The 15,300-nt window shown below is 37.3% G+C and overlaps 1 protein-coding gene across 4 annotated transcripts in view; it reads right to left on the reverse strand.

Annotated features, from left to right (window-relative positions):
- WWP1 (WW domain containing E3 ubiquitin protein ligase 1) overlaps positions 1-15,300 on the reverse strand; it is a 55,548-nt gene that overhangs the window by 12,398 nt on the left and 27,850 nt on the right. For all 4 annotated transcript variants that reach the window (XM_064154552.1, XM_064154550.1, XM_064154551.1 and 1 more), the window contains 10 exons: positions 14,697-14,878; positions 11,373-11,721; positions 8,955-9,050; positions 8,225-8,399; positions 4,580-4,634; positions 4,401-4,485; positions 4,174-4,302; positions 2,918-2,990; positions 2,756-2,827; positions 1,679-1,767 (listed from right to left, as the gene is read on the reverse strand). In XM_064154552.1, the coding sequence (XP_064010622.1) occupies positions 1,679-1,767; positions 2,756-2,827; positions 2,918-2,990; positions 4,174-4,302; positions 4,401-4,485; positions 4,580-4,634; positions 8,225-8,399; positions 8,955-9,050; positions 11,373-11,721; positions 14,697-14,878 (1,305 nt within the window). The remainder of the gene's footprint in view (positions 1-1,678; positions 1,768-2,755; positions 2,828-2,917; positions 2,991-4,173; positions 4,303-4,400; positions 4,486-4,579; positions 4,635-8,224; positions 8,400-8,954; positions 9,051-11,372; positions 11,722-14,696; positions 14,879-15,300) is intronic.

The raw sequence follows: 15,300 nt of genomic DNA on the forward strand, positions 1-15,300 counted from the left end.
AACTGAACAACCAGGCTTAGAGAAAAGCCACAAAAATGAGCTAAGAGTCTATCCTACAGTAATTGCAAGGGCTGAATTCCATCGTGATTTCCTTTCATCTGTTACATTCAGGAAGCCTCTCCTCTATCTATTTACCTGAGACTGAAGAGATTTGCTGGCCCCTTTCTCCTAGTTCTGTGAAACTCAATGTCACAGATGATGACTCACTACAATGTGCTTCCAACCCAAAAGTCTTATAGAAAGATAAGACTATAGAAAAGCAGCCAGGATGAAATAGCCTTAACAAGGTTCTGTGTATCTTTTAACAAGCACAAAAATGTTGCACAATATTCTATGCAAGCTTTACATTGACAGAATTACATTAACTGCATAGAAGCATGAAACTGAATAGGCATTTAAATTAGATCAAAGATAGATAACAAGGGAAGAATCAAAGAACTTAGTCATCAACAAGAAGTTTGCACAAGCAATTAATTTTTCACATCGATAGCTAGAACTAGCCACAGGACATAGTGTCAGACTGGTCCTCCTAAACACAAGGTAAAAAATCTGTAGGGAACACTGAGCTCAGCCTGCTGAGAGACAGGTGATAGATCAGATGCTTCAGTTTGCTATATTTGTATTAATGCAGCACTACATTAGCAAGTCAGTACAGGAACACTGACTCAGCGTCACTTAAGAATTTTCAGCGCAAGTTAAAATGAGATCTTTGCTGCTTCTCAATTTCACACATAAAATTGTGGGAAAGACTTATCCCTTAAACCATGAAATTATACTAATCCTACATTTCTTAGTTTGTGATGGCTATTTTTGTGGGGTTTTTGAGGGGGGGTTCTGTTGTTGTTGGGGTTTTTTCTTGTGTTTGCTTGGAATTTTTAGTTGTGGTGGTTTGTTGCTTTGGTTGTTTTTTTTTTCTGCTACTTTCCATGACTAACATTCTTGGGCTAAATTATTCTAGCATCACTTCTTTGGAATACTTAGTTTCTCTAGGACTTCATCATATGCCTGGGGTCATCATGATAGCAATCTAAAAAAAAAACATGCACAGCACTGACTGGGATTCTTTCCTTAAGTCACCCCTTAAAGGACTGTCAGATTTTCTAATTCAGAAGCATAAACACCATAGAAGCTCCTTACAAACAAATGCTACACATTTTCACTGTACATTGTAACACAAGCTACATAAACCCAGACCAAAGCCAAACCAGAATGCCTTTACATTAAAATACTCAAGTAAACAAGAAAAAACATATCACCTACTCCACTGGCCCCAGTCTAGGATTCACTAGTGTGCTTTTTTTTCCCTAAATAGCCAAAACACTTTGTGTTTACTATGTCCCCACTTCCGAGGAAGTGGAACTTTTTATCATAGAGTTTCTGAAATAAGTTGCTCTAGAGCAATTAACTGGCATAAAAAAAATAATTTCAATTTAAACATCATTTTTTGTCAAAGAACTGAACAACTGAGGACACAGATTTCCTAAAGCAAGGTTATAAACTCGTAACAGCGACGAGTGCTGCCAATTTCACCTCCTTAATGCATTACAGGAAGCTAAAAAGGTAACCAGGGTCAGACTGCAAAAGCAAATAGTTTCTTTGCTAACAGAATGCCATTAGAAATCAAGGTTAGAGTGCTACTGAAAAAAACAAATTCTATTTTAAGCAAATTTTATTTTACCTTGCCAAACCACCATAATCCAATCCTTCTTCTCCTCTGAATATAACATATAATCTTCTTCGCAAATCATAGGGTTTTAATGCCATAATCTATCAAAAAAATGCAGTCATACATTATGCATTGTCAAAATTATTGCTCTTCCTTATTCAGATTTAATTAATACAGAAATGCCATCTATGATAAATGTTTACAAAGATTACAAGCAATTAGACCATCCCACAGAACACACAATGAGCTGTGTGCAAAAACACTAACTCAGACTCAAAATCATCAATCAGCAGACTGCTACCAAGTGGGAAAGCATCTGGGATTTATCACTACATGGCTGCCCTGTCCTTATGCTCTTCCTAAGGCATTAATTATCATTAAAGGAAAGCAGACAAAAGGGCATCTCATATGATACACTATAGATTTTTTGATTTAGGCAAATCACTTAAAAAAGTAATTGACTCTAATCCAAAATAAGTCTAACATGCTTCCATTAATAATATACTTTTTACTTGTACAGAATTCCTTAGAAGAGCTTTTGATGTGGTGACACTGGCAAGAATTGCTTGTAGCAGTGATAAGTAGGAAGGAATACACACCAGCTGCAAACTAAATACTGAAGAACAGTGAGCTTCAAGGACAAAGCAGAACACTAGCTTTAACTGGAGAAAACAACATTTTGTTATGTATCTAGTAACACACAAGAATAAGAAAAGCAATTCCAATGTGATTAAGTTAATACAGCATGCAGTGTGGTTAAGCTATATCACTCTTTACCACAGGATGTGGTAGATGCAGAAAGTTGACAAGAACGGCACAGACAACCTCACAGAAGAGAAGTGTCTTGAGGACTACCAAAATACCCAGAAATCATATCAAGCTGAAGAAGCATTTCAGTTGTAAACATTTGGGAGTTGAAAGGTCATTTGGTGAAAGTATTATATATGTTACTTCTGTTCTTGCAGGCTTCCCTTTGGCTAAGACCAGAGTAAGATTACTGTGCCTGAAGGACCATTAGTTTGAACTACAACCATTTTTGTTCTTCTGCTTCTTCCTGATAAACAAACACAATGATCTTTGCAGGCTTACTTGCTGGAAGGAATCCTCAAACAAAGTCTGTCGGGACACATTGATTTTCACATGGCTTGGCAGTGCATTGGACTGTAATCACAGAACAGTAAGATTAAGAGGCTGCAGATATAAATATAAATTCAAATAGTTTTAAAAAGTAAATAATTACTTAATAAGTACCTGACATAAGTAACGGAAATGAGCAAGTTTCCACCTAAAGCTACGCTCATAAGCAATCTGTGGCCCTTTATTTCTGTAAGGAAATATATTTGAGACACATTAACCACACAGACATCAAATAGTACAATACTGAACAGAAGCATGTAGGTTTCAAAAATACACAGAACTTGTTAAAATAAGGTATAAACTCAAACAAAATGCAGTTGACGATAGCACTGTTTTGGCTGGAAAAGACCTCTAAGATCATCAATTCCATCCACCAACCTATCAACACCACAGCGCAAAGCACCATGCCTACACATTTTTTTGGACACCTCCAAGGATGATGCAGCCTGTTCCAATGCCTAACTGCTGTTGGAGTGAAGAAGTTTTTCCTAATATCTAGTCTATGCCTCCCCTAGCACAATTTCAGATCATTTCCTCTTGTTCTATCATTTAATACTAGGAAGAAGACATCCGGCTTGGTCTGCCAGTTTTCCTTTCCACTCTGTTCTTCTCCATTTTTTAACTTTTTTCTTTCCCTCTTTGTGTGTGTGTTTAACATGCTGCTAGGCAGTTCACTGAATTTGAGATCTGGAGGATTTCAAATCCCTACTGGTCAAACAAAAATTACAAGCTAGCTACAGGACAGACATATAATTTATTGTCTTAACTGAGAGACAGACTACAAAACTAGGCTTCAGAAATTCAGCTGCTTGTGGAACGATGTATGAATTTGTAGCAGAACACACTACAGTTTCTTAGAACAGAAGACCAGCAACATCTGATCAGAAGTAAGCCATACCCCATATAAAAAACTTTAAGACAGCCACCAGAGGTTGGATTAGTATTTCTGACTAAATAATTTTTCAATGTATTTGCATATAAAATTGGTGAAATGTGTGTACAACCAGTTTGTTTAGAGATTAATGTTACTAGAGAGTGTATCACTGTAAGTAATGCTGATTGGCTGTTCCTTCTAAAATTTACCTGTTAGTCACATTTGTTCAAGACTAAAGTTTACCTCTTTATTTACAAAACTACTACAATCCTAATACTTGAAAACTGTGTAAACCCTATTGACCATTAGAGCAGTACAGTAAAACATGCCATAGATAAACTGACACTTAAAGCTTAAAAAATACTGCCGAATTTGCAGGACACTTTGTCCATAATTTAGCACTCAATTTCAGCATAGATTGTTTTCTAGTATGAGAAGACTTTGTTATTAAACTAGAACAAAATGGTTTCACAAATGTATGTAATTTCTCACTTACACAGAAGATTTCCCAGTACGAGGATCATTGAAGGTGGTGGTTCTTGTATTATGGTCAACAAAGTATCTGACACCTTCTCTGGTATATCTGATTTCCCATCCCTCTGGAAGAGGGTCCTCATTTTGTAAACTGCAGAAGAAATTGCAGACAGTACTTTTTCTCCTGTATCATGACATACAAGAATTAATCAGGATCTTTTTATCTGCACAGCCAATATACACACCTACCCTTGAGTTCGAGGGTCTTCCCACTGTGTTGTCTTCGTGTTATGATTTACAAAATATACCCTGTCATTTGAATCCACTCTCCTTTCTAGGGGAAAAAAAGACAAAAAACCACTATACAACAATTGCATTCCCAATTTCTGTAACTGTCACTGCCTGATATCAACTGTTCATTAACTTACCCCAGCCTGGTGGTAAAGGCCCAAGTGGATCATTTTCTGCTGACAACATTGAGGCCTATTTAAAAACAAGAGCGCATTCAGTTAAGTCAAATACTAGTCATACTGTTTTTTCCCCCTTAATGTGTTCTAAGATTAGCACAAGCTCTGAAATCTATTCATGTTTTAAAACCATCATGCCCTTTTTAGTCTGTTTTTCTGAAGAAACATACATTATGTGAGAGTGATTAGTCCACATGCACATCCACCATTTCCACATACAGTGTGTTCTCCCTCAAAAGTGTCAGTGGTGTATATGTACAGTTCACACAAGTTTTGAGGAAGCACATGAAGACAGATAAACAGAATGTTCTTGCTTAAGAACATGTTTTAGCATAAGAAATGCTTCCAAGCACAGAGATTACTGCCAGCACAGGGGTTTTTACTTCCTCAGTACATGCTAACTTCCCTGGGAGTTTGGCTATTTTCAGACTTGGTCATTCTTCACAAATTGTACAGCTGTGTTCATTAAAATACATGGATGGTTAAAATTATGCTAACAATCAATAGGGTTAAAAAGAAGGAGAAAAAGAAAAGGTATAAAAAAAACCAGATTCAAATGTTACATAAAGCCATGCCAAGCCATGCAGAAGTTGCCTCAATAGCTCCCAAGAAAATAAATCATGGGAAAAGAAAGTGAGGGAAGGGACTTCTTATAAAGGTTTGCAGTAATAGGACAACAGGAAAAAAGACTGAAGTTTGAGGATGGTAGTTTTAGACTGGGTATTCGAAAGAAATTCTTTACAGTGAGAGTGGTGAGACACTGCAAGCAGTTGCCCAGGGAAGTCACGGATGCCCCCTCCCTGGATGTGTTCAAGGCCAGGTCAGATAAGGCTTTGATCAACCTGGTCTAGTGGAAGGTGTCTCTGCCCATGGCAGGAAGGATGGAACTAGATAATCTTTAAGGTCCCTTCCAAGCCAAACCATTCTGTGAATGTATGTATCTACGAAAAGATAAAACGTAGAAAAAGTGGAAACACTCCAGACTGCCCAGACTGCATAATCCATGCTCTGAGTTACAAGTAAAATCATCCATGCCCTAGTAAGTTTTGAACACAAATTCTGTTTTCATTTTTCTCTCTTATTTTGTGCAGAATGGAATTTTGATATATAGCAACTAATCTGTATTTTTCCAAAGAGCGTCTGAAGCATAATCTTGCTACTTACTGCTTTACATAGCATCAGTAATCTAAGTCTCAAATTCACTTCACTTTACAACAGCAAATTCTGACAGAAAAGCCTACAAGATTTTTCCTGTGAAACAGGAACAGGGCAACAGTATTGGAAGAAAATGAAATAGCTACACTCAAAATCAAGCTGTCTGTTTTGCCACCAGTTATTCAATGTGAACAGAGAGCTACCATTATCACAGCAGCAAATGCATTTGGCCTTTTCTGCTTTCGGAAACTAAGATGCACAATGACCCTGTAACCAAAGACTTCTCTGTGGTGACCACAAAAACAACAGCAGACAACAGAAAATGCTGGCTGCCACAGAACTGAATAGCGACACAATTTAGAGAATTCTCATCTTAATGGGCCCAAGGATTTGTGTGTGGCTGCTGACTAATGTGTCTTCAGTAGAACACACTAAAACACTCACCAGTCAGTGTCACAGGACAAGCCACATGGAACACCAAAAGGAGTACAATATACTAACACAGGTGAAAATAAAAGCAGTTAATATAAATACATCCTATCTATTTTTCTTCCTTCACATATTTTACCTTTGACCAAATTCATTGAAAACTTCTCTTATTCACTGAAAGCATTGATTTACTTTTTCCCCAAAAATATAACCTGCTGTGTAGGCAGAGTTCTGGTACCTTACCAGAGGAAGAAAAGTTAGCTGTAGTTAACAATTCTAGAAGAAAAGGATGTGCATCACCAGAGTACAGAAGCACACATGAAAAGCCACAACCAACAAGAAAAAGCATTCACATTTTTTCAATATCATTTCAAATTTTCTCCCTCAATAAAATAGGAGTTCTAGGTATGCAACTGATGTACTACTTAGAAAACAGAATTCTGAAGAAATGTAAACAGTCAGATTATCTTTTCTCTTCCTTCAAGCATACTCTGTCACACAAACAAATCCTAATTTAATGATTTTAAGGTCAGCTAGGACTTTTTAAGAATAAGTCTGTGGTTTTCAGTAAGAGTTATCATTCAATTGAAAAAGTAACATAATTTCATTTTTAAAAATGTATTGTTCACTGAAAGAATAAATCCAGCTCAAAATAAAATTTTAGCATCAGTGAGAGCTTTCTTAGACATTTATGCAACTGATCAGCACAGTACACAAGTACAGAAAGTTGCTCAGTGAGCTGTTTCAGTTGCAGCTCTTGGAACTGCCTTGAAAGTAACCAATGTGTATAAACAGCTAAAGGTGAATAAAAAACAGACAGCAACAGGCTCTTGCTGCTGATGCCCAGAGTCAGGACAAGCAGTGATGGGCACAAGATGGAACATAGGAGATTCCCTGTGAACATCAGAAAGCACTTTTTTACTGTGAGGGTAACCAAGCTCCAGCACAAGGCATCCATAGAGGTTGTGGAGTCTCCACCCTTGAAGACATTTTAAAGCTATCTGTATGCAGTCATGTGCAGCTGGCTCTGGGTGGCCCTGTTTGATCAGGGCGGTTGGAGCACATGACCATGAGAAGTCCCTTTCAACCTCAATCAGACCACCTTTCTCTAACTGCATAATCGACTTTGACGCACAGCTCTAAGAGTGAAGAAAATTTATGGTGATGCAGGTTTCTGGTACTGCCAGTGATGACATACATGTCTAATTAGGTAATGAGAGGCTGAGAACTGTTAAATGTAAAAATACTGCAGTTTTCTTTGCTTCAGAGGGGTCCAGGAATAAAGACCATCAAAGTCAAAGCAAAGTTAGGTCTGTGGAATCCTAGTCCAATGAAGCTGTTTCAGACTTGCACTTACAACTTCATAAAAAGGCTTCAGTTTTGCTACATACCACTTCCAAAGTCTCTGGGACTGGATCTTTTTGTAAGAGGCCAAGCACAACTCTAAACATGGGCTGTTTAGTGTGACAGTGGCATGGAGGCACCATCATTCTTAACTCTTAAAAAGCAACTACATGATTTATCCAGCTACATACAGAAAAAAAATCCATCTCAAGAAATACCTTCTTTGGAGCTACTCATATTTTCCTTCAGGAAGAAGTGAGTGAGCAAATATCTGAGAGAAATGGAAAACCCTGCAGGAAATTCCAGATGCACAAGCTTCAAAATGAGCTCAAAGTAAAAGAATTGCCACCTGTACTAATGAGTGACTCCTAATGACTAAAACAGTTTTGAAGGCCATTTGATGTTCAAAAAGCCCATAACTCAGCCTTTAAGTTCCCTTCCAGTTAAGGAACATTTTTAGCTTTACTTCTTAATTACTGTCATTAAAAATCTTAAGTATCATTCAGTGCACAAGGCTGCTCAAGTTCAGGAAAAGATTCAGAAGAGAGTACAGAGTGCCTTTTGCCCTTCAGGGCAATTTGTGTTAACATTTTTCAACAGTCAGAATCTGAATTACTGATGCCAAACGTCTCACAGCACATATGGTTGCATAGTCAGAAAATGGTAAAGAACAGTTACCGAATAGAGGTATCGTTGGTTGAATTGTTGCATAGCTCCCTGCAGTTGATTCCGTTGAGATTGCCATTGCTCAAAGTTCCTGACTGATTCCATTGTTGGTCTCTGCCACGTTGTTGTTCTAGTGTTGTGGTCCACATAATAAACTCTCCCACGATCATCAACTCTTCTTTCCCATCTTCCAAGAAACAAAAACGTTAACAGATAAACTTTTCAGTAATGTCACATAACTCACTTTCTCTTCATACTAAGTTTCTAGACTGATCTTGAAGGAAGTACTGAAGTCATGAGAATTATTTGAGTGTCTGAAGTATACAAAAGTACTCCTCAGCTTTATTGGTAGACGGACAACAACACTAAGCAAAGTAGCATGTTCAGCTCTCCATCACCTCACTTTTAATCCCTGCAACCCTAAGCAATGTTGGCAAGTTCACAATAAACACTTGACCTAGAAATCTGAGGTCTGAAAACAGTACACTACAACTTGTAACACCCCCTAAGCAAATGCTTTAGGTTTGAAAGCAAGAACAAAATGATTTAGCAGCTGTAGTTCAATAAGTAATCAGAACAAGTGACGTACACCATAGGAACATTCCTGTAACAACAACTGCAATTAACAGAACTCCAAATTAACCTGAAGCTAGTATTTTTTAATATCTGATGTATAACACAGTTTCAATGAGCTGCTTGTATTTCTGGCTTCAAACAAACAAATCAAAAAAGCATACGTTACCCAGGAGGTAAAGGCTGTGGTCTTTCCCACGTTGTAGTTCGTGTGTTGTGATCAACATAATAGGTTCTACCGTGAGGGTCCTTCCTTTGCTCCCACCTTCAAGACAAGAAGACTTTCATGTACGTCCAGGTGAAAATGCTTCCTTTGGACTTATTTCCCACTAAGCCAAAAAATGTACCTTGGTATTGAATGAAAACAGTATGATCCAAACCTCATTATAGAATACCAACGAAAATTCACTTTAGCACTTCCTTCAGATACCTCCTGCTTGAACTGATATCATCATAAAGATTTCTAACAGGAACCTTGTATATAAAATAAGCATACAGCAATATTCACACGTGTTTTCAAATTCTATTTAGAATATCTGAAAACAAAGTCAATTATATGCTCAAAGCTAGGATGCTAAAATGATCCCTTTTGAAAAAAACATAGAGAGACACTCTTTGCATTTCCAAGTAGATGCCTCTCTCAAAAAACAAACAGGAAGGTTTCGTTTTTAAGCACTGTTCCCTATATCGAACAAACAACAGGATCTTTCAGAGTGAACCCAAAATGTGTGCTATCATAGAATGTTTTGGGTCAGAAGGAGCCTTCAAAGTCATCTAGTCCAACCCCCATGCAGTCAGCAGGGACATCCTCTACTACATCAGGTTGTCCAGAGCCCTGTTGAGCCTGTCCTTCTGCATGAGCCTGTCCCAAGGATGGGGCCTCAACTATCCCCCACGGAACCACTTCCAATGTTACACCACTCTCATGGTAAAGAACTTGCTCCTAACATCCAATCTAAATCTACTCTTCTCTAATTTCAAACCATTTCCCCTCATTCTGTCATTACAGCCTTTGTAAACAGTCCCTTCACAATCTTTTTGTAGGACCCCTTCCTGGTAAACTTTATATCCAGTATCCCTGGGGATCATTCATTCAGTTTCAAAGCAAAGTGACACTGAAGATGGAGTAAGGGCCAATTATGAATAATTGACATTTCATGATGCTGAAAACTACTATAATGCAATAAAAATATTTATAAATGGGAGAGAAAACCAGTATAAATGTTAAAGGGAAAGCTGAAGCCTTTGCTTGCATTAGATACAGGTTTGTTTTTCAAACATATGCTTTACATAATTAATTAGCCCCTAAACCCATAAGCAGAACACCTTGCCTGCTACCCATAGGATTCTATGTGCACTTTCTTCCTACAAAATGTTTTCTGCACATTAACAGTACAAAAAGATAAGAGAAGCAACAGCATGTCACAGAGTTACGAGAGCTAAACATAATAGAGACTCAACTAGATTTGGAGTGGGGAGGGATGAGGAACAACACTAAAAAAAACAATCCCAGAAACATGATCAGGAAAAAATTATGAAATGCATTTGGCTATAGTTGTGCTGTGCCTGGAACTCATGGCATGTCCTCAATGGGAAAGTATGCCATAAACTTAGAGGAAAAAAAACAAGTGTGTCTGAAGGGGACCGCAAGAGTTCCCTATGAAGAGCTTCCAAGATCAAAGCATCTGAAAATTAAACATTCTGTAACTCTTCCACAGCAATACATACACAAAAGCTCTACCTTTTTAGATGCCTGTTTTAATGTTCATCCAACTCAACCAAAGTGTCACCTAATAGCTTACTGAACCTCCTTCAGATGGAGCAGGTCCAAGAAAGGCTCTCTAAAATAACATTTAGTACGGCATAAGGTATATACACTTTAGGTTAAGAAACTACTTCTGCGTTGAAAACATGCTGAGAGTTCATATTCAGAATATTATGGGAATGAGATGACACCTTTTTACCCAAGCATGAGAGCATGTATAAAAAAGAAAGTGTTATGGTCTCATATATTTCACAATGTACATTTTTATGGAATGTCTAAGCACATTTTTAATTTCACATTTAAAGGTTAGGACTACAAAAGTAGCTCCTAACAATCTAGTAGAATTAAGAAGTTTCTAGCTATTCTGTGAACTTGAAACCTGCATTTTTATCTATAATATTCTTGATCTCACTGTTCTACAGTAAGCACCTAAAAGTACTTCTATACTACTTTATTAATATTCACTTCTCTGTATTTTGGTCCCTACTACACTCTCATAGTTTAAGAACAAAAGGTGTAACAAATTATGACCCAAATACCTCGGAATGTATCAAATGAAAAAGTCTTGACATGCACAATGGCCAAGAGTTTGTCTATTTAAATCCCAATACCACCTAAGCAAATTAGTTGTCAGTTGCTACTATCTGGGACAAGAGCTACTAGACAGTTATAGCATTAGTACAAACCCCATTTTAGAGCAGATAACCCTGTCTCAGACAATCGACCTCCATCTGGCAATGCCAGAGTAGACTTAAATGTCTGTTTCCTTATATGCACATTCAGATGAAACACAATTATAGCACAAAAATGAAGCACACATACCCTAGTGGCAAAGGCTCTGTACAGGCATTACCAGGTTGCTGTCTTACAGGTTCTGCAGATGTAGTTGAGGAGGAGGAGGACTCTCTTGGCTTTGCTGCTTCTGCTGATACACTGTTCCTAGCATTAGGCTCAGCACAGTCTGTGGCAGCTGCAGATTCTAGTCCAACAGATGCAGCAGCTAACGTAGAAGCATGGCTTTCAGAACAACTAGCTGCTTCTGTTGTTGACTGAGGTTCTGCTGTAGTGTTAGTGCAATCTGAAGGCATGGGAGTTTCAACTGAACCTGTCAGAGCTTCAGAGACAGAAGAATTACCAGATTCTGGTGCAGAGGTGGATGACTCGCCATTAACTGAAAAATGGGAAATGAAAACAGTCATGTATCAGAATCTGATGATATCTCATTTTCAAATGACCAACCTCTGGAGTAAACAGTACAGAAGGAATAAGTTTAAACTGCACCTATATGCCATAAGCAGCATTTTTGTCTGAGTTTACAAAAGTCACAATGCACCTGTCCCTGTTAAATCTGCAATTAAAACTTAACAGTCTGAAAGCCATTCTCTCTACCTCCATGCTAAGGCAATTTCTTAGTTTCTGCACATCTTTGTCAACTGAATGTTCTACTTTACTTTTCAGAACAGCAGAAGTTACCCATCTGCTTCCCAGAAAACAGTACAACTTTATTTACCCCAAAACTATGACCATCTATCATACTAAAAAAAATCATCTTGATTAGATAGAAATATAGTAAGAGACAAACAACTCTATGAAATTTGGAAAACTGAGAGGCAGTTGTAGAGGTGATTTTGTCCTTTCCATTTTCAGAGCCGAGGTACGCAACTTTACAGTCACATAAAAGTCACCCGTGTGTGACCTGAAAAAAAAAAATATTCTCCTCCAAAAGCAGGATTAAAACACAAAAAATAGCATTTGGCTAATATAACTTACATACTTCAATGACTGAACAAAATTATTTCAGAATCTCAAAGTAAATCAATTTCTGTCTTTGAAAGACCAATACAAATGTCACCCAACTCAAGCAAGCATGATCTCATAAAAGGTTTAAAGGAAGCACAGATTTAGCACAGCGTTAAGAAGGCTTTATTACTCCCACACCCACTTGACCAACAATACCAATCATCTGCATAGTTTAATGGAAGAGTAACTCAGCACAAGATCTTGACTTAACTTAAGTGAAGTGAGGTATAGCAGTCAGTAGGACTCACATCAAACACCAGGGCCCTTTTGAAGTACTGCAGTATCACTCTCAGCTTTCATTTTCTGCACCACCAATCAACAGCAGATAGTGACAGTCCTATTCAAACCCATCAGCCTGTACCAGTTCTAGAGCTGGAACCATCTTCCTACATGACTAACTATAACATGTAACATCAACTTAACTAATTTTCTATCATCACACGAGTCTATGTGAAATATTAAGGATTGAGGTCAATACAATTTCTCTCTTCTCATAAGCTTACCGATGCATTTTAAAGACTTCATTTCATACAACACTTTTACAAATAGCTATATTCTACTCATTATTTGTCACATGTATATCATGCCAGCAATTTCTCACTTTTCCAGATGGTCAGAAAAGCAGAACAAAGATCTGCAAACAATAAAACTTTCATCAGCATGTATCTAAATTATTGACTCTATTTCTTTAAGAAATTATCCCTGAGACATAAATATTGTCTTGATACACATAATGAGAGGCATGATTTTAAAAGCAGCAGCAGATTTATAAGATCTATAAAGGCACTGCTTTTTGAACACAATTATTCCATGGTAACACATCACTACTTCTAGCTCACACAACAGATAAACATAGTAAAAGTACAGCATGACACCAGAAATAAAGTAAAAATCCTAACTACCATCTGATCATGGTTTTTTCAAACCTTTAGATTCCAAAAGTTTTATTTCAATAGGGGAAAAAAACCCGAAATTGCATGTTTCATTTTTAAAAAGACATTAATCCACATAAAGGAGTTGAATAGGATCGAAGTTAGGAGCAAAATAACTGAAAATCATCAGCTCTTTCAGTAAGCTGACCTCCAAAACAGATCTATAAAACATTACATCCTCTGGCTACCTCGCCAATTAGACCTAAACTAGCAATTCTGGTACCATCACATGAAATTACAATCCTATTAAGCATGGTGGGGAGAAAGGTGGAAATAACAAGTCGGCCACAACCAAATGCTGGAGACCAAGTTTATGCCTTGCCTTGAAGACTCCACCAGCTGGTACAGTAGTCGAAACCTGCTACATCAGTGCCTTGGTGCAAGCTAAGTCAGCATTTCATCAATATTACTATTTGAACAAATCAATTATCTTTGCAATTATCCTATCCTAATACAGGTTACAGATCGACTTCTGTGCTACTGAAGAAAAAGGGTGCAACGCCTAAATAATATGTATGCTCTCTGGCCTTCAGCTGAAAACACAGAGGAATCAAGTTTGAGTTCTTTGAATAGAGAAAAGCTTCAGACGAGGCTAATTTAATTATTACCTTTTCAAGTTTGTAATTGTTTCTGCTATCTTCCCACCATACTCACATTTCCCACTCTATTACAGAAAATCTGACAGTCTGTGTTCTACTGTCTATTAAAAGCTTGCCTACATCTGTTTAAGGCTATCTTTTTTCTCTGCTATCACTCTCTCAAAAAGCTGAGAAAAGTCAGGAAGTGCTTAGAAAGCAGAGTCATTATTGGGTGCACACTTTTGCCAGAGGAGAAAAAAATTTAAAAAATAAACTCAAAAACAACAACAAAAGCCAACTAAGCTTATTTTCCCCTTGTTTTACTGTACTGAATGTTAGTTGTAGCTGTTGTGTTTATGAGGAAAATTAAATTTAGTATTTGCCAATATCTGTTATGATACAGTATACCTTTGAAAAAAAACAGAAGGCAAGAAGAATCTGTAACACATCTCAGATCAGAGCACAGCAATTTAAATCAGATTTAACTAACAACAAAACAAACTTAATTATAGTTACTCTAATTGTGAAAGAAAACTGATTTTTAGAGATAATTGGTAATACAATTTAGTCATCTGGGACAGAAAAACTGAAGTTTTGGATGCTCTACACCCTTCTTCATCAGCTAACAGAGAAGTATGTAGTACACTGAAGGATATATCTACGCCAGAATAATTTAGAGAAACAGACACACAGGAGTATAAATTCATTTCCAGAAGTATCCTCCTAATATTTCTGAAATGTAACAAAAAATGTGTAGAAAAACTGGATCAACTTCAGAAACATTTCAAGCAGATCAAGTCTTATGGAACATGTTCTCATAACACTCCCATTCTTACCAGTGCTGTTGACAGGCTGAGCTGGAAGTGGTTTTGGTACTGGTGTGTTTTTGGGTCTGACTGCAACATGAGTAGGAGATGGTGCACTGTCTCCATTAACAGCTTCTATACAGAACGTATTCTGTACTACCGAGTTGGAAGGTACTTGATTGTCTATCCCGTTAGAAATGTCACAAGCAGATCTTGGAAAAAACAAAAGATCAGTTTAGGTTACTACAAACAACACGTTTAATAGCTAAGCAACTAAACCAATCCTACACTAAATCACACTAATGACACAAAGAAAGGGAAGGAAATAAACTACAGTTTATAACACAATGTTTGCAGTCTAAAAAGACCAAGATTAAGAAAGAAAATGCAAAATTTAGTTTTGAGGACTTCAGATACTTGAAACAGATATAATTTTTCACTTCCACTTTATATTTACTTGCAATGACATACTAGAATTGAGTTGGGCAGACTGATGTGCCTGCCAACATCTTCCAAAATTGCTTTAGGGAACTTTCCAAAGCCAGCTAGGAGCAGGGAAAAAAAAATATCTCTCTCACTAAACAAATACAACAACTGGGTTTGATTGGCATATGTCTATTCTAGTCATAACATA

The sequence above is a fragment of the Pogoniulus pusillus genome, chromosome 14, assembly GCF_015220805.1.
Source record: "Pogoniulus pusillus isolate bPogPus1 chromosome 14, bPogPus1.pri, whole genome shotgun sequence".
In the NCBI taxonomy this organism is placed as follows: Eukaryota; Metazoa; Chordata; class Aves; order Piciformes; family Lybiidae; genus Pogoniulus; species Pogoniulus pusillus.